Source organism: Ictalurus punctatus, chromosome 21, assembly GCF_001660625.3.
Source record: "Ictalurus punctatus breed USDA103 chromosome 21, Coco_2.0, whole genome shotgun sequence".
NCBI lineage: Eukaryota > Metazoa > Chordata > Actinopteri > Siluriformes > Ictaluridae > Ictalurus > Ictalurus punctatus.
In genome coordinates, this window is record NC_030436.2 from 20,007,501 (window position 1) to 20,025,377 (window position 17,877).

At 45.9% G+C, this 17,877-nt stretch overlaps 1 protein-coding gene across 3 annotated transcripts in view; it reads left to right on the forward strand.

Annotated features, from left to right (window-relative positions):
• Positions 1-17,256, forward strand: part of wnk2 (WNK lysine deficient protein kinase 2) — a 26,875-nt gene extending 9,619 nt beyond the window's left edge. Inside the window, exons 3-30 of one of the 3 annotated variants that reach the window (XM_053674137.1) lie at positions 1,616-1,836; positions 2,013-2,170; positions 2,546-2,634; positions 3,006-3,225; positions 3,386-3,659; positions 4,205-4,830; positions 6,771-6,842; positions 7,053-7,091; positions 7,508-7,675; positions 7,763-8,191; positions 8,432-8,528; positions 8,608-8,696; positions 8,950-8,990; positions 9,085-9,247; positions 9,338-9,454; positions 9,561-9,746; positions 9,873-9,924; positions 10,458-10,649; positions 10,845-11,500; positions 11,674-11,731; positions 11,893-11,960; positions 12,069-12,616; positions 12,716-12,945; positions 13,137-13,349; positions 13,442-13,540; positions 13,942-13,986; positions 14,115-14,365; positions 15,373-17,256. In XM_053674137.1, coding sequence (XP_053530112.1) covers positions 1,616-1,836; positions 2,013-2,170; positions 2,546-2,634; positions 3,006-3,225; positions 3,386-3,659; positions 4,205-4,830; positions 6,771-6,842; positions 7,053-7,091; positions 7,508-7,675; positions 7,763-8,191; positions 8,432-8,528; positions 8,608-8,696; positions 8,950-8,990; positions 9,085-9,247; positions 9,338-9,454; positions 9,561-9,746; positions 9,873-9,924; positions 10,458-10,649; positions 10,845-11,500; positions 11,674-11,731; positions 11,893-11,960; positions 12,069-12,616; positions 12,716-12,945; positions 13,137-13,349; positions 13,442-13,540; positions 13,942-13,986; positions 14,115-14,365; positions 15,373-15,690 — 5,719 coding nt within the window. In that variant the 3' untranslated portion in view covers positions 15,691-17,256. The remainder of the gene's footprint in view (positions 1-1,615; positions 1,837-2,012; positions 2,171-2,545; positions 2,635-3,005; positions 3,226-3,385; positions 3,660-4,204; positions 4,831-6,770; positions 6,843-7,052; positions 7,092-7,507; positions 7,676-7,762; positions 8,192-8,431; positions 8,529-8,607; positions 8,697-8,949; positions 8,991-9,084; positions 9,248-9,337; positions 9,455-9,560; positions 9,747-9,872; positions 9,925-10,457; positions 10,650-10,844; positions 11,501-11,673; positions 11,732-11,892; positions 11,961-12,068; positions 12,617-12,715; positions 12,946-13,136; positions 13,350-13,441; positions 13,541-13,941; positions 13,987-14,114; positions 14,366-15,372) is intronic. The other 2 variants (XM_053674138.1, XM_017496483.3) reach the window with 2 other exon arrangements.
• The last annotated feature ends 621 nt before the right edge of the window (positions 17,257-17,877 follow it).

Consider the following 17,877-nt stretch of genomic DNA (forward strand, 5'->3'; position numbering starts at 1 on the left):
TTCGACTTGTGCTCGGTGTTATTTGTTGGGGTGCAGAATATATTCATTTCAGGAGAACAGTGCGTTAATTATTAATCAGGGAAAACAAGACGCAGGAATAGAGTTACAGCAAAGTAACCGGCAACAATCAGAGGTACAGTAAAGCTACTCCTCTGAGGATTTTGGTTAGTTTTTGATTAAATCATTTATTTCCGATCGTTTATGCAGCGAGTGCAGCCGTCTCTGGGGGGTATATCCTGAAATTATCCTCTTAACTGCCATGTCTGTAAATACTAATGAGATTAAAGGGCCAAAAACCTTGGTTTAAGATTTTAAGTTTAAAGTCTAAAGGCTATAATAGAGTTTAAAGTCTAAAGACTATAATAGAGTTTACAGTCTAAAGACTATAATAGAGTTTACAGTCTAAAGGCTATAATAGAGTTTACAGTCTAAAGACTATAATAGAGTTTAAAGTCTAAAGACTATAATAGAGTTTACAGTCTAAAGGCTATAATAGAGTTTACAGTCTAAAGGCTATAATAGAGTTTACAGTCTAAAGACTATAATAGAGTTTAAAGTCTAAAGACTATAATAGAGTTTAAAGTCTAAAGACTATAATAGAGTTTACAGTCTAAAGGCTATAATAGAGTTTAAAGTCTAAAGGCTATAATAGAGTTTACAGTCTAAAGACTATAATAGAGTTTACAGTCTAAAGTCTATAATAGAGTTTACAGTCTAAAGTCTATAATAGAGTTTACAGTCTAAAGGCTATAATAGAGTTTAAAGGCTAAAGGCTATAATAGAGTTTAAAGTCTAAAGGCTATAATAGAGTTTAAAGGCTAAAGGCTATAATAGAGTTTAAAGTCTAAAGGCTATAATAGAGTTTACAGTCTAAAGGCTATAATAGAGTTTACAGTCTAAAGACTATAATAGAGTTTACAGTCTAAAGGCTATAATAGAGTTTACAGTCTAAAGGCTATAATAGAGTTTAAAGTCTAAAGGCTATAATAGAGTTTACAGTCTAAAGGCTATAATAGAGTTTACAGTCTAAAGACTATAATAGAGTTTACAGTCTAAAGGCTATAATAGAGTTTAAAGGCTAAAGGCTATAATAGAGTTTACAGTCTAAAGGCTATAATAGAGTTTTCTACATACAACATCTCTATTTTTAGAAACCGTACGTACATATTTCACCAAAATGAGATTTTTAATCATTTCTAACCCCGCTTCGGAGTCAACCTGCAAAGATCATGTTTTATAAGGAGCCAGTTAAACAAAAGCAGTCTGTAACGCCTGAAGACGTCTGAAACGTTGCTAGCTGCAGTAAGTGTGAGCTCCTCACTCAGGGAACGTCAGGCTTTGATCACTGTGCTGTAGAGCTACAGTACGTGTCATAGTGAAACGGACTTACCGAAAGCCTACTCATCAATACAGCTTGTAATCAGATCCCCGTGATGCTCCTGTGCCTCGGTGTAATGAAATCTTTAAATGGAGTTTTCTCCCTTTTTGACTTTTGGAGGTAACCGGACTTTAAAACGCTAGAACAGCGCCCAGTGGGCGTGGTTCCAGAGTGACACGAGCATGACTCGCGGGTCTGCACGGCGAACTCTGGGTTTAACAGCGCTGTCTGCCGCAGGTACCTGAAGCGCTTCAAGGTGATGAAGCCGAAGGTGCTGCGTAGTTGGTGCAGGCAGATCCTCAAAGGTCTTCACTTTCTGCACACACGCACACCTCCCATCATCCACCGAGACCTAAAGTGCGACAACATCTTCATCACAGGCCCCACAGGCTCGGTTAAGATCGGGGACCTGGGCCTGGCTACACTCAAGAGGGCCTCCTTTGCCACGAGCGTCATCGGTAATGACCTCTTTTAGACCTTATTATTTACCGGATAAAATTGCACCTAATAACACAGACCGATAACATGTTTATCTTTTGAAACATTTCTTACGAGGCGCTGTCAGTATTCACGTATCCTTCCTCTACTTGAGTTTATTATTTTTACGGCTTATCTGTGACGTCTCTTACCGTAGGCACTCCCGAGTTCATGGCTCCCGAGATGTACGAAGAGCACTACGACGAGGCCGTAGATGTCTACGCGTTTGGCATGTGCATGCTGGAGATGGCCACGTCCGAGTACCCGTACTCCGAGTGCCAGAACGCTGCTCAGATCTACCGCAAAGTCACCAGTGTGAGTCACGTTAGCTGTAAATCAAGACCTGGTTCGGAATCCAGCAGTTCGCCTGAACGCTGCATCTCCCACCTCGGCTGTTCGGTCGAGAACGACAGTGCTTTGAAACGTCAATACGCATGTTTGTTCAGTGCAGCATTTTAACTGACACCACCAGACACAGCACTCGGAGTACGTTTTATCTGTTAAAGCACATTTTTTTCTTTTTTCTTTTTTTTTTTAAAAGATAAAAGCTCCATATTTTTAGACGTCGCTGCATTTCTGGTTCAGATATTTGTGTGAGCAGGTGAACTGACCGAATGCATGACTCTAAAGATTGTAAATGTAGATGTAGAAGGAACGAACAGTAATACATGCCGTTTGCTCCCTGCACAGGGTGTAAAGCCAGCCAGTTACTGTAAGGTCACCGTCCCCGAGATTAAGGAGATCATTGGGGAGTGTATCCGCTATCACTGGGAGGAAAGGTGAGAGCATGCATGAACATGTTTAGCATAGCCTAGCCTAGCCTATTGATAAATCTGTGGGGGAAAAAAACGTTCTTGATTTGATTTGAGCACTAATATAAATAATAGAGGATTTTCCCCGACTGTGTACTCTATGCTGTTCTTGTGTTTGAATGTGTACGTGTGTGTGTGCGCGCATTTGGACATTGTGAGCGTTTATTTTTTCCACCATTCGAATGAAGTATGGCATATCGTCAAGCGTGAAAATAAACTAACGCTGGTATCAGTACCAGTCGGCCGTTTATTCCCTGCTGAAATAAAACCGTATAGGTATATTGGATTTCTGAAGAAAACGTTAAAGATCCAATAGCATGACTCTTCTCTTTCCCCAGATACTCCATTAAGGATCTGCTGAATCATGCCTTCTTTGCAGAGGACACTGGCGTCAGGGTGGAACTCGCTGAGGAAGACGATGGCAAGAAAACATCGATCGCCCTCAGGCTTTGGGTGGAGGACCAGAAGAAGCTGAAAGGGAAGTACAAGGACAGCGGTGCAATCGAGTTCACCTTTGACCTCAACAAAGAGGTGCCAGAGGCAGTTGCTCAAGAAATGGTAAACATATTTCTGTTCAAATGAAAGGATTGTTATGTGCTCTGTCCAGAAAGCAACGTATTATTATTATCATTATTATTATTATTATTATTATTATTATTATTATTATTAAGTAACTCTTATGAGGTAGCTGTAAAAATGCTGTTTTTTCCCCCTTCAGGTTGACTCTGGCTTTTTCCTAGAGAGCGACATGAAGATTGTCGGCAAGTCAATCCGGGACCGCGTGGCTCTCATAAAATGGCGTAGGGAGCGGACCATCTCCAGGGGCAAGTGCGAGACTGAAAAGAAGGTCACTGAGGACCGTGCACAGAACGTGCCTCAGGATCCCTGTCCTAAGTTGACACAGAGTGCCATGCCCATTGCTCATACAGAGCCTGGGGATCACGACAATGAGTCAGTCAACCTCTCTAGTGGCCCCACCAGTTCAAACACATGTGAGCAACTGCTATGGATAGCAGGAATCTTCATCCTGATATCTGTACAATAACGGCTTGACAATCACAACAGTTAACGTTGTAACAAGCGTTTTTTATAATGCGGTTTTCACTTCAAGAAAACACACCGGCGTACATCCCATTACACACTATAATTCATTCCGAATTTATACAATTGTTAAAACAATAATGCGCACCAGTGTGGGTGCTACTTAAGTGCAGCTTAGCGTCACACTCGCTTACAAGACAAGGAAGGTATTCTTAAACAGTTCTCAAAATGTTGGCCTGCGGAAGTTTGATATCCTCCGTGAGTCAGCAGAATGAGTCATCGCTGAACCTTCCCTCGACCATTCACACACAGCTGATTCTTCCACACCTGCAATATCTGATCTGGACTTTCTTCTGGAGTACAGATACTTGAAGATACATGCTTCAATTTTTCGACTGTGATTAAAACTGCTCTTATTGTTTTATAATGAGTATAACGTGTACAGTTTGTTGTTGTTGTTGTTGCTAAGATGACTTTTCTCCATTCGTCTCTGCAGCAGACAGTGTTGCCGGCCCTGCACCGGTCTCGGATGGTGTGAATAACCAGCACGGCATTATTTACCAGTCATTGTCAGAGCCCATCAGCACTTCCCAGACAGTCCTCAGTCCACCAGCACAGCTCCTTACTCAGTTACATCACGTGACCCAATCACAACTAACGACTCAGCTTCATCAGGAGGTCCAAAACCAGTTCGGAGCTCAGCTGCACTCGGGAGCACAACGAGTCCAGTATACGCAAGAGATCATGCAACAACTTGTGGATCCACAAGATCACGCTGTCCAGCTGCATCAAGTGGCCCAGCAACAGCCCGTTGCTCAGTTACATCAAGAGGTCCAGCAGCAACCTGCTATACATCTCCACCATGGAGGACAGCAACAGCAACCCGCTGCACAGTTACTCCAGGGGATCCAGGCGCAAGGTATGCAGCATAATCCCGCTGTGCAGCAGCATCATGTGGCCCATCAGCAACCTTCGGCACAGCACCAACAGGAGGCCCAGCAACAACCCGTAGCACAGTTATATCATGGAACTTATCAGCAATCCACCACTTCAGTACATCAAGGAGCCTTCCTGCAGACCTCAGTACAGCGCAACCAGAGTCTGTACCAGCAGTCTCCTCCTGTAAGTAAATTTACGCTCAAGCTACAAACACAAAAACTCCACGTCCCAACGCACTCTTCGTTTGTGTCCTTATTTCCTTATTGTGTTTTTGTTGATGCATTATGAATGTGTTCTCATGTCTCATCTTTTACTGACCGCTCAGAGTCACGCCAGGGTGTCCAGTGAGCCCCGGGATTCTCTTTCGAACCTCAGGAGCTCGATCGGTACTAGACGTGGCAGTACGTCTTTTCTCGACATATTGCAGAGGAGAGCCCATTGGCACACTCATTCAAAGCCACTGCCACACCCGGTCTGCAGCTGCCCAAAACCGGAACAGTCTCACAGAGAAGCAGTAAACCAGTTACACTGTACTCGTGCGTTTAAAGAATCACACAAGAGTGCCCCGATATCTGGGAATGTTTCATCGACTGAGCCTGAACTGTTTCCTAATGGATGCGACCGTCATACTAATTCAGTCAATCCTAACCCCCAGATATACGCCAATAACTCTATGCATAGACACTCTCTTGTTCCGTGTTGTTGTCCGCATTACTGCCAGGCCGGTCTTACTGTGTTGCTCACTGCGGGGGGGAACAGAGTATCGCTTGAACACTCTCCCTCTTCCTGTCACTCACCAGTCGACCCAAACCAAGCACTTATTTCTGGTTTACCCCCACTGTGTTTGGTTCACCCAACGCAGTCTACCTCAGCCGCACCCATCCATCAAACCGCAGCCTCCCCGATCAACATGACTTCATCTCCTTCTGTTCATCCGACCGTACAATCTTCACTGCACGCCGGTGCTCCACATCCTACGCATACGACCCATTCCTGTTCTGGACAGGTCCCAGTAAAGTCACCGCGTCCAAAGTCTAACATGTCCGTGGACATGTCCGTCTCGCTATCCGCCACATCTCCCGCCTCTACACACAACACGTCCTCGTTATCGTCTACCGATTTGAGGTTGCCTCTCAGTCCAATCTCTTTAGGGCTGCCCCTGTTCCCTGCAGCTGCCCAGTCCTGCACTAGCAGGGACAGAGATCTTTCTCACCTTAATCACTGTCTACATCACATCATCAATCGCCGCACCAGCTCCCCCATATTGATGGACAGGACTGTAAGGCAGCCAGGCAATAGCCATGGAAATGTCACCGTATATAATCTACCAGTTAACGACATTCAAAGTCTAGGCGCTACACCCATTGTACAACCCCAGGCACCTGATGCACCACCGGGTGTACTCGGGAGCAAGGTCGGACAAGATGTTACGGTACGTCGGAAAATGGCGACACCGCCTTTGATCCCAAAAAAGACATGTCTCCTGTACGGTGCTGATACCTTTACTACCTCCACACTTTAGTGCTCCTTTGCTTTAAGCTCAACGCCCCTCCTTTTAAATGTTCCAGAATCGCTACGGCTTTGCGATTTCTCCTCTACAAAGTTTACTGATCCCCCAGCAGAGTACTGTTCTTATTAATTGAATGGAACAGGGTAAATTGCCTTTCATAACATTACTTTTACGACTCTAAAGTCCATGATGTCTCAGGGGGATTTTCGTTCCGGGGTTTAGTCGATTTATCAAGGAGCTATACACACGTCTTTCGAAGAGGACATAATAAAACACAGCAAAATTGTCAAGCATACCGCAGAAACTATTAAAGCAACGAATGGCAACCTGGTGCAATGCTGCAAATTACCCCCGCCACCATTCTTCCCAGCATCTTCCCTCGAGTACCAGCCCGACGCGCTTCTCCGAGTACTATAGTTTAACCCTTTTGTCGTCTCGCTTTCTTCTCTCTAGCTGCAACTAATAGTCCTGTTGATTACGTCAAAATAAACCCTGCTACCTCTCTTGGTTTAGATCACCCAAACTACTCATGTGGTTCTAATTGGTCTTGGAGTAACGTTTAAGAATCGTTTTCTTATAATAAGTTTTTAATGTGCTTTTTTTTTTGTTTTAGCCCACTGGTAAATTGGTTCAGACTATATCAGCTCCAGCGACCCCAGCAGCAACTGCACCACAAGGACAGGAGGTGAGATTACACCGTTCTGGCTAATTTAAGAAAAGTATCCGCTTCTGCCTTTCAGTAACCCTTGTACATTCATACTAAATGTGTGTCTGATGTCTGCGTGTGATGTGGCGTCCATAACGACTGACTATACCTTTGTTTTCACGGTGTAGTGGCTTAGTATTTTAATTTAGCTTGTTCTTTTTTTTGTGTGTGTGTTTTTATTTCTCGTAGTTTCACCTCTATCTCCATCCTGCAGCTTTCCTGTCCCAGGTAGATCTACCCGCTCAGATCTGTAGACACATCCTCATCTTCTTGTCGCTAGGCTTTTAGTCATTGGCTCTTGGATCATCACTTTAAATGGAAATTATGGCACTATTCCCAAAATACTCCTAATAATTATCCTAATGGGACTCATATTGACGTCAACTAACATGTCCTTGACTAAGTTGTTGGAGATAGATACTTGCACGTAAAGGAGTACTTTAATTCCAGAATGCTAACGTTGATCGTTAATGAAACAGAGAAGAACTCTACTTTCTTTCATTGTTATCCATGTTAGCACTTTGGGAAGAAGGGTTCCTTTAAAAAAAAAAAAAAAACGAATGGCTTCTGTTTGTCTTTGTTCAGGACGAGTCACAAGCTGATCAGTGTGTTTGGCAGAACTGACCTCTGTCTTTCTTTTCTAGACGTTAGCAAATCTGCAGCCAGTTCTGGAGGCAACTTCTGATGGACAGACACATCCTCAGCATCTGCATCAACCGGCTTCTGCTGTGCTCAGCACTGCGCCACCTTCTCAACCACAGCAGACTGTTCATGCTACACCCCTACTGCAGCCGCTTCAGATTTCCACTCAAGTATGTAAAATGCTCTTAATCACTAGGTGAATCTTTCTAAAAAAAAAAAAAAAAAAAAGTTTTGTTAAATTATTTTTTCTTTTTCAGTTTTCTTCACCGTACTCCGTTATGTCGGCAGTGGGCACGCCTGCCAGAAGTGAGGCGGTGACATTTTCCGCCATGCCATACAGCAGTCCCTACCCCAGTAGCGCTCCTCCAGTACCTCCATCCTACTACTCTGCCAGTCCGGTCCATGTTCCACTACCTCTCTCAGCCACACAGAACATGCCCTCCATACCTGGAGCTGGTACACCCCAAACCCCTGTATCTGCTCCTCTAGGACCAATCCTAGGCATAGCCCTTTCTCCATCCCTCATAGCACAACAACAGCAGGTATACCCGTCTGCTCTTCAACCAGAGGGCTCCCTCCATCAACTCCAACCCACCCAGCCATCTCTGCCCCTTTCTCATACGTTGCTGCAGCCACCGTCCTCCTTTCCTCCGCAAGAGCCGTGTATTGGTGCACCACCTGAACAGGTACATACTACTTTATTGTTCTCTAGGACAGTGTAAATTGATCTCAGTCTATGATTATTCATATACAGCAATCAAGTGCAGGAAAAGGCATTAAAAAGGGACGTTCCCTCATTGCATCGGCAGCTAATGTCCTATGTCTGAGCTCTGCATCTGACAGGATTGGCCAGGAACCATTAGGTGAACCATCGTACTGAAGCGTAGAAGAAACAATGCTGATAGTAATGCTCTTTCCCTCCGTAGGACGAACCGGTAGACCACGCACATGCAGACCCAACTCAGATCACGTCTCTTCCACACAGAGAGGAATCTGAGCAAGAATTCACTGCAGCCGCTTGGGGTCAGTGTTGCTATTTTGAACGCATGCAAACGTACGCTTCGTATAAACCAGGTAATACTCTGTCATTCATTATCTGTAGGTGAAAGTTGCACTGACCCGAGCAGTGCTCAGCAGATCCAGGAGCCAGCATCTGTATTCGTCCCTCCGGTGTCCGACCCGAGCCATGAGGTAAAATCAATTACTGCCACGCTGACAGAGATTAATAACGTCAGCACTCTGACAGCACATTGCAGCAGTGAGACGGAGGCTAAATGGTGTTCATGTCGGACATGTTCAGCCTTTAGGACCTTTTCACTTGTTTATTTATTCCGCTGGCAGATCTCATGAATTCCAATTATATGACTTGAGAAGGAAGGAAAAAAAAAAACTGTATGCAGGTAGCCAATGGGACATAAAGGAAATTGTCATGTTTGTGTTGTAGGAGCCAGTACACATGCCACTCCCCATCTATACCTGTGACAGGTAGGCATCTCTACACTTCCCTGTTGTTTATGTATCCGAATGTCCTTGTTGTGAATTGATTTCTGGCTGATTTCTCTCTTGTGGGTGTTCTCAGTTTGAATTCAGATGCTGCTTCGGGTAAAGAGATGAGTGATAGCTATGATGGCACCATTAGTGGAGGGAAAGGTGACGGGAAACCCCGAAAACATCATCGCAAGTCTGCCCGCACCCGCTCGCGGCAGGAGAAGACCAGCAAACCCAAGCTCAGCATACTCAATGTGAGCGAATTGTATTCCCCAGTCTTTGGTAGCGTATTTGACGCCCTCTTCTAACTGGTCGCTCCGTGTTTCTCTGCCTCACGTCATTAGGTTTGTGATACTGGTGACAAAATGGTGGAATGCCAGCTGGAGACCCATAACCACAAAATGGTGACATTCAAATTTGATCTGGACGGAGACGCACCCGAGGAAATAGCCACATACATGGTCAGGAGGTTGCTTTAAATTCTGTGCATACAGCAAATGGATATCAATCGGAATGTTCGTTTGCGATGAAGAAGTCCCACCGTTTATTTATTTCTCAATCTCCTAGGTGGAGAACGGCTTCATTCTGCCCATAGAGAAGGAGATCTTCATCGATCAGCTGAAAGACATCGTGGACAAGGCTGAGGACATGCTGAGTGAGGAGGTAGAGGGGGAGAGACCGGGCGCCCTGAGGGATACTCCGCTTCAAGGCAGCTCTCCTGTTGGAACGGGGGATGAGGTGAGGACAAACGGGGTAGGTGAAAAATTCTGAATTCTCTACGCAAAATCCTGTGGTTTAAAACCAAAAAGAAATATAGAAGCTGGAAAAAATTCCATATTTAGGATCGTTTGGCTTGATTGTTTGTCTGCGGTGTTCCAGAGTCTGCGAGGACAGAAGGACGGCACGCCGCAGCCTGTCTATCAGCAGAATGGTAAAGTGTGTCTTCTAAATGGGAATATAGGGGAACCTACCCGTTGTAATGTTCTACATAGAACCTCCTCAGTGGGAAAAACCAAAGAATTCTTTATGGAGTTGTTGATAATGCGGTGTGGATCAATATACAGTACATGGACACATAGTGAGACCAGAATGTGATTTACTGTATATAAGGTAGACTGTTGTGTATCGCCATGGATGAAGAACTATAATTCCTCTCAAAATATGCATAAATGAAGACGTAAATATTTACAGTTTATAGACACAGGGTTTCCTGCTAAATTATTTCCCCACCAGTAATAAAGTGACCAGAAACCCCATGTAAGGCCGGCGTGATTTTACTCGTAGCAAGAACGAGAGCGGACATTTTGGATTGTATTATAAACCGAGGATGAGGGTCATCGCTTTGTAAATGATGTACGCAGAAAACGTCGTTTTTTTCTGATCAACTTGGCGTTAGGAATGCATCTCTCAATCGTTCCAATCGCATTTTTGATCGCAAGCCCTTGTTTTGGTTTTACTCTGCAGTGCTGCATACCGGTAAGAGATGGTTCATTATTTGCCCTGTGGATGAGCCGAGTGTCAGCCAGGACGTGTCGTCGGAGGGAGCTACGGCTACACCCCATACAAGTGGACTGAGCGATGGCACAGCGCCGAGTCAGACTGCGGACAGCAGCACCGCACAGCCACTGGAGCACTGCACTGCTCCTGCTTCTACAGGTAATGCCAAGCTCGCATAAATACCTCGGGGATGTGCTTTTACTACGCTGCCATTTTAAATCCAACTGAACACGTTTTTCTTTTCTCAAACCAAATACCTTGTCCCGTATGTATACTTTGCTCTCATTGTTTACCTTCATAACTGTAGTGTTTTATTCCTTACTTAATTTGCACATCCTCTTTATTATTGCTAAGATTCAGCAGGTTATGCCACAGCTCCTCCATCTGGTGGCAGTGATGCTCATGGATTCAGCCCACTGTCTCTGACCACCGTAGACCCCTTATCCTTGGTTCCACTCTCTGCCACCCTGCCATCGCAGTCTGTCAGTGACCCGATTACACCAAACCACGCTGCCCAGCAGGCGGTGGACGTGGCCAGCGCTGCGTCCAGAGCCGAGGACGTGCCGTGCTGCCAGCTAGTCATGCCATTAGCGCTGGACGCAGGCGTGGGTGCTCAGCGCTCCTCACCAGTGTCCCCTCCCCTCATGCAGGACGCTCACGGCATTGTACTGCAGCAGCCGTTTGCATCCGTGGTCGGTGCCAAGCCCCCTTCGCTGCCCCAGAGCCCTGCCACCTCGCAGCACCATCACGCCCCCAACGAGTCAGACGGGGAAGGTCGGGCCCGGGTGGGGTTTGTAGACAGCACCATCAAGACGCTGGATGAGAAGCTGAGAAATCTACTGTATCAGGAATATGTGCCCATGTACCCATCAGGCTGTGCAGCGGAGACTCCAGGCTCAGGAACGGAGTATGTTCAGTCTCCACCTGGACCGGAGAGCGCAACAGGGGGGTCGGGCAACAGCACGCCCAAAATCATCGCAGACGGGCGCATCAGAGCCGGGGAGCAACTGGTGAGTTTATATAGTTAATTCTACTTAACGTAACTGAACGTTTTTTTTAATTCAGATGAACCTATTTATCTAACGATTTATTGTTTGAACGTCCTTCCTTAAACTAAAGGAAAGCTTTCTTGAAGCGTTTCTCTTATTCCTGCTCATTTTAATTGTTCATTTCACGGTCACAGCCACAGATCCCAGAGCGAGTAGACAGTCTGAGCACGCTCAGTGACTCCGCCGTTGCCGGTATGACATCATTTTTTAAAACTTATTCTGTAATAGCTTACACTGAACCTGAAGTCTGTCCATCCTACTGAATGATATATTTCTCATTTGGGAGATTTTGAAAGTCGAGCGATGGAGATTAAACTAAACGAATCTAAACACTACACCCCGTATTTCTTTAGTCCCAGTGTCAAAGAAACCGATACTTCCTCACTCCACCTCCTGCTCGAGCTCCAGGAGTCGCTATAAGGTATTGTCTTAAAGCGGTCATTTTTTGGGGGGGAAACGTCTTACAGATCGTGTCTTGCACCCTCATGCACTTTACTGTAGCCGTTAATCTGAGAAACTTTCTAATCAGATGACAGCTGGTGCTCCTGACTTCCTTTCTGGGACCCAGATGAAGCAGCGGAGTTGGAGCAGCACGGCGTCTCCAGCACACCCTGGTGCCTGTTATGGGGAGCGCAGCAGCCTTTACGCAGAACCCAACACGCCCTTTAGTGCAGAGGACGACGATGCCACACGCAGGAAACACAGCAGCAGGAACTCAGCGCCACCTGATTTCTGCCTGGACCCTCTGTCCTCTCTCAGTGAGCATGGCTCCCTGCCACAAGCACGCACATCTGTCTCAGCAGATGTCCATGCTCGCTTCATGTCTTCTGACTCTGGGGCAGAGAGCAGCCCAGCCAAAATGGTGCCTCCTACACCATCCCGCTCGGAGAGGAGAGGAAGCGACCTCATGAGGAGGGCGGTAGCCTTCCTGAGGCGTTCGGGCCGCAGCAGCAGTGTGCAGAGCTCTGATTCACCCAGCAGACACGGTGGGACCTGTGCCTCATACATGAGCAGTGATAATGACTCCGAGATGGAGGACTTGGACATTAAAAATGAACTGCACAGACTGAGGGAGAAGTGAGTATCATGTATGATTGATATATATATATATATATTGTAATTGTAGTATATCTGTGCACTATGGCATTATTACTCACATTCACACTTATTTTTTAGACATCTGATGGAGATTTCAGAACTACAGGCTCACCAGCGTGGGGAAATCGAGCTGCTGTATCTCCGGCTCGGTAAAGCACCGCCTCCTGGCCTCAGCCTCACAGCAACAGTGCCCCCTGCTGGACGCAGACGCAGAGCCAGCAAGCACAAACTCAGGGCGAGCAAACTGCTCAGCCCTCTGGTCCAGCAGATAAGAAGCGTCACCAAAACAAGCGACAGCAGCAAACCTGGTGATGCTCCCTTCCTTTTACAAGTTCTAACAAAGCTACTTCGAGATACACTACCCATGTATTATCTCAGGGCTTCCCAAAGAACTTTTATTCCCCCACGTCAGACTCGTACATGGTGGCTTACAAGATGCTAGTGATGATATTAACGAGCTCGGGTTTTGATTTTGCTCTTGACCTTGTTCCTCCATCAGCTGAGCCTGCTTTGAGCGTGAACGGCTCCCCAGCCAAAGCCTCAGAGGGGTGCGTCAGCCGGTCTCGCTCGGGGACTGACACTTTGCCCAGCTCAGTATCAGAACCGGTCCAGACCCAGCAGCCCTGCTCTCTCAAGGCCTCATTGTCATCTGATAATGTCTGTTCCGGACTGCAGGGAGAGGGAGCGGGAGTGTACAGCCACCCAGGACCGGGTAAGTGTCCTTAAAATAACTTCATGATGTTTTGGTTAGTTACTGTACCTACTCTCACAGTCTGCACAATTCTTCTGTCTCCCTGTGTCCAGGATGGTCTCCTTATCTCCCGGCCGCTGACAGGGTCACCTACAAATCCAGCAGTAAACCACGCGCTAGATTCCTGAGTGGGCCTGTTTCTCTCTCCATCTGTTTGTATCTCTCTCTCGCCCAAACCAGATCACTCACCAATCCTGTGTTCTGCTTTCCTTCGTACCTATATTTCCCTTTCCCTCTCCATAGTTTATTCCGTTCCTCCTTACTTTTAGCTCACTGCCTTTTTATTCTTCTTCTTGGCTTAATTCATATGAAAAACCGTGAACCATTAATTGGTCCTGATGTACCATAATACTCATTGTCCACATCCCGTGTAGCGTAAGTAAAACCTCATATAGTTATAACGCTCTGTCTGACTTGCTGTTCTGAATCCATGACCGCTGTCTTTGCTTCTCACCTTTCATTCATTTTTTTTTCCCCCCGTGTATATGTTTAATGATATTTCCCAAAGCTTACTGGTAAAACCTGAACCCTGACAGTGATCATTCTCCTGTAGGGTCGACGCTGAAACGGCTCTGCCTGGGGAAAGAACGTGGAAACAGTAACTATCCGTTTTTTTAATCATTTTGCCTGAATTTCACGTCCTGATCAAAATCGCTAACGTAATTCAGCTCTACTGGTAACGAGTGGTGTCGCTGTAATTCCACTCAGACGTCTGTGATTTTCTAGGGCCTGCAGGTCCTCCTGGGGCATCCAATCACCCCCAGGTGCCCCCAGGTTCGACTCCCTCGCCGCACCACCGAGCAGTGGGGCTAGCCCAAGCACAAAGCAACAACAGCAACAACAACAATGACCTGTGCCCCGAAGAGCTGCAGAGACTGGTGCAGACATGGAGCCCCAAACAGCCTTGTTCGTTCACTCACTCCTTCAGCGTGAGAGCACAGCGAGCCACCAGAGCGAGAACCAGGAGCGCTGAAGGGGTAAGGACGGGCCCGCTCAAACAGCATTTAAAGTACCGGCACCCAGAAACGGCAGCGTCGTGAATGTAGCAGCAACACGATGTACATTAGATCATAGAACTCTTCGTAGCGGTTAGCATTTTCAGTGCTGCATTCTTGCTATTAGATAACAATGTTCAACTTTTCTCAATCATTAAGACCTCACTGACATCTGCATCGTTTATTGTATCTACTGCGAAATGCTGATTTGACTTGCCTTTCGTCTACGTGTGTGTTTGCCAGTCCAGGAGCCGTGTTTCCATTGAGGTTCCGTTATCTTTTTTTTTTTTAACGCAGTTCCTGAAGGAGTTCCTGGTTTTGTGTTTCCACCGCGCTGCAGGGGCAGCAGTCTTAAACAGACGTTGAACAAACTGTGCAACGGGTCATTTCATGCGAAAGCAGAGCCACACAGTGAACATGGCGCAAGTTGTTCTTTGTAAAACGTAGCTTTTTAACCCAGTTAGCGAAATTTCACACTTCAAGCCTTTTTTCTTTTTCTTTTTTTTTCCCCATGAGCACTATACCATTAGAAGTGTGAAATAAATGACTTGCTATTTCTGTCAGATTTAAAGCATACCAAGATACCAATGTTTGGCTTTGATGGTCATGCCATGTCACTGCTATAAAACGAGTTGAAGTAACTGCTTGTTAGCTGAGCGCATGAAGGGCAAGTATTTTGACTAATCAGCGCCTTCAGTCTGGCAAGCTCCACCTCAGTAGTTCCTGATCTCCAGAGACCTACCCAAGAACTTATTATTATTATTATTATTATTATTATTATTATTATTATTCTACTTCTGCTACTATAGCTCAGGAGCTACAGTGCTTCATCTTGTTCAAATTAGTTCCGCAAAAAAAAAAAAAAGTTTCTGGGTTCTTGAAATGATTCCTGTGGTGGAAACTCGCCTCATGATTTCAAACTCACCGAGTCGGATCTCCTCTTAAAAATCTCTCACCCTGTCTATTTTCTTCTTCTTCTTCTTCTCTAGGCGCTTCCAGGCTCAGCGACAGTAACCTCGACCTCGCTGCTTTCTTTTTCATGGCCCAGGATTAACTCCCGCACCTCCTCTGAGATGACCGAGCCCTTGCTCACCCTCCAGGACGGCTTGTCCGTGCGCGACGACGATTTTGGAGAATTACCAAGCGCTCCAGTGTACATTAGTCACTGGCCTGCACTGAGCATGGCTCTCGATCAGGGAGGGTTCATGTTCTCCACGGTGGCTTCATCCTGGACCAAACGCTCATCTCCGCCAGAGCCCCTCAGATCCCAAAACAGGACTCCTACACCCGTGTCTCCCATGTTGTAGCATCAGCTTCATTTCTCTACAGTAGCATTAGAGTATGGTAGCTTGTACAACTTTATCAGCATGCAGAGTCTTACTTATATCGGATGTAAATATCCATGCTGATGGCACGTATACGACCATAATTATGTACAGTGTGTTTTTACATCAACTTTTGCTCATAAAATCTCACGCCTAACAATGACGTATAAACCGAGATACTCCTGTACACTTACATCCATGATATCCCTGTACAATACATAGACACTGTATATAAGCACATTGAAATGTAGCCTTGCAGCCCTCTTTTATATATATATATATATATATATCACATTCGCGGCATCACTGTGATGCCTTGAGCCAGTCCTGCAGTAATTAGTGCGTCATACCCAGGATTCTGGAGTAAGACAGGAAGCTATATTTGACACAAACGGTTGGTCATTGGACCGCAGGAGCTGCTGATAAATGTTCAAACTGTCTGATAATTCAAGGTGGAGAGTTTACACGAGTGCCTCGAACAGCAGTTTTGGATCCACTGGGTGGACGGCAATAAAAAAATAACTCGCAAATGATTCGCCTATAAAAGTCAGTCTCACGTTCAAGGCTTCTAATCGTCCCGTTCGCGGGGAAACGGCGTGACGGATGCGGGAACGTTTTGGACGACGTCCGGCAGTCTAGGACGAAACAGCGGCCGTCCCGTAGGAGAACGTGGAGCACCCAGGTTCGCCCGGATGATATTCAAACACACGGACGCCGTGCGAGGTTTACTAAACGATCGTGATTTGCGGCCCTGTACGATCTTACCTCTCACTCGACGAGGTGATGAGGTTCGAACGTGCAGCGCCTGGACCGAAGGAACAGGACGGGGAAGCGTGCAAGCCGTGTGTACAGTGACGTGTCTATTCCGAGTATATATCCACTGATATGGGAGCGAGATCATGCCTGTGTCTGCACACGACTTCTAACGTGACACCGTGTTATAGCAAAAGTATGACAGTGAGCGTATGCGTCGTGTGTGTATCATAGACCGAGTATACGTGTTTTGTGTGTGTGTGTGTGTGTGTGTGTGCGCGTGTGAGAGAGAGTGGCCATTTTCTAAATGCAAAAACTTATTGTATTCAGAGTTCGGTCTTCGCACCCTCCCCCTTTTCTACCCGGTCAGAATAATGTATAGATGCCATCAGCTTTTGTGTAACGTCATGCCTTACTCCACAGGACGACCCGAAAACAAAACGGTTTACTCAAATGTATAAATGTCTTGCTGTTCCACAACGCGATAATACCGCTGTATGAAATAAGGATTCTTCTTAGAAGTAAATACGTGTATACTTTGTACAGTGTATAGTCAGAAGGCTATTATTTTAAGCAGCTGTTCCATATTCTCTGCTCTTGTATATCTTAGCTATGCAAAAAATGCCCACCGTGATACTGCATTACCGCCGTGAGGTTCTCCGCTTGTATATTATGCCTGCACCAAAATCCTACCGTGCTCAACAAGTCCTGATCTTCCTGTGTTCGCAGACTAGAGCCAAGTCTGGACACTGTTTGCAAAAGTAAAGATATTAAATCTCTCATGTTTAACCTGTGATTTATTCATTCGTGTGTTTGGGTGTGGCATGGAATCAATAGAGTGCGTATGTGAGTGAATTTAATTAGTCGGTAAGACAAAGAAATGTACTTTAACGAGACCCGTTAGGTGCGAGATCTAATCCTGAAGTGATGAGAATCGGAGCTGGACCGATCGCTCGTCACTTTACAGAGCTCACAACAGGGATGATAGAACGGTTTAGTTTGGCTTTGATTGTAGTTGAGTGTTGTGTGTTGTTTTGAATGAGAAACGTCAGAAGTAATAAGCACACAGCTTTTTTTCTACGGTAGATAAATAGGTCATTTCATGTCAAGTGCTCCAATGCAGGGTGCTCCGACTTCGTTCTTTTTTTCGCGTGATTATGTTTTGGCATCGCAAAAAACGAAGCCCGGTGTGGGCGTAGCTCCTTAGGATGAAAACTGATCTCTAGGGCACGTGGACATGTAGACGTTTTGCACGTTCACGTTCCTTAGACTTAGAACGCAAGTCCAAATCAAGACTGCTCACAGCTACGCTTTCATGGTCAGGTTATAATGGGAAGGGTTCGCGTGTCAGGCGTGATGTTTTTCGGGGGCGGATAGGTGAATGTAGTGTGCATGCAGAACGTTTCAGGTTTGAGA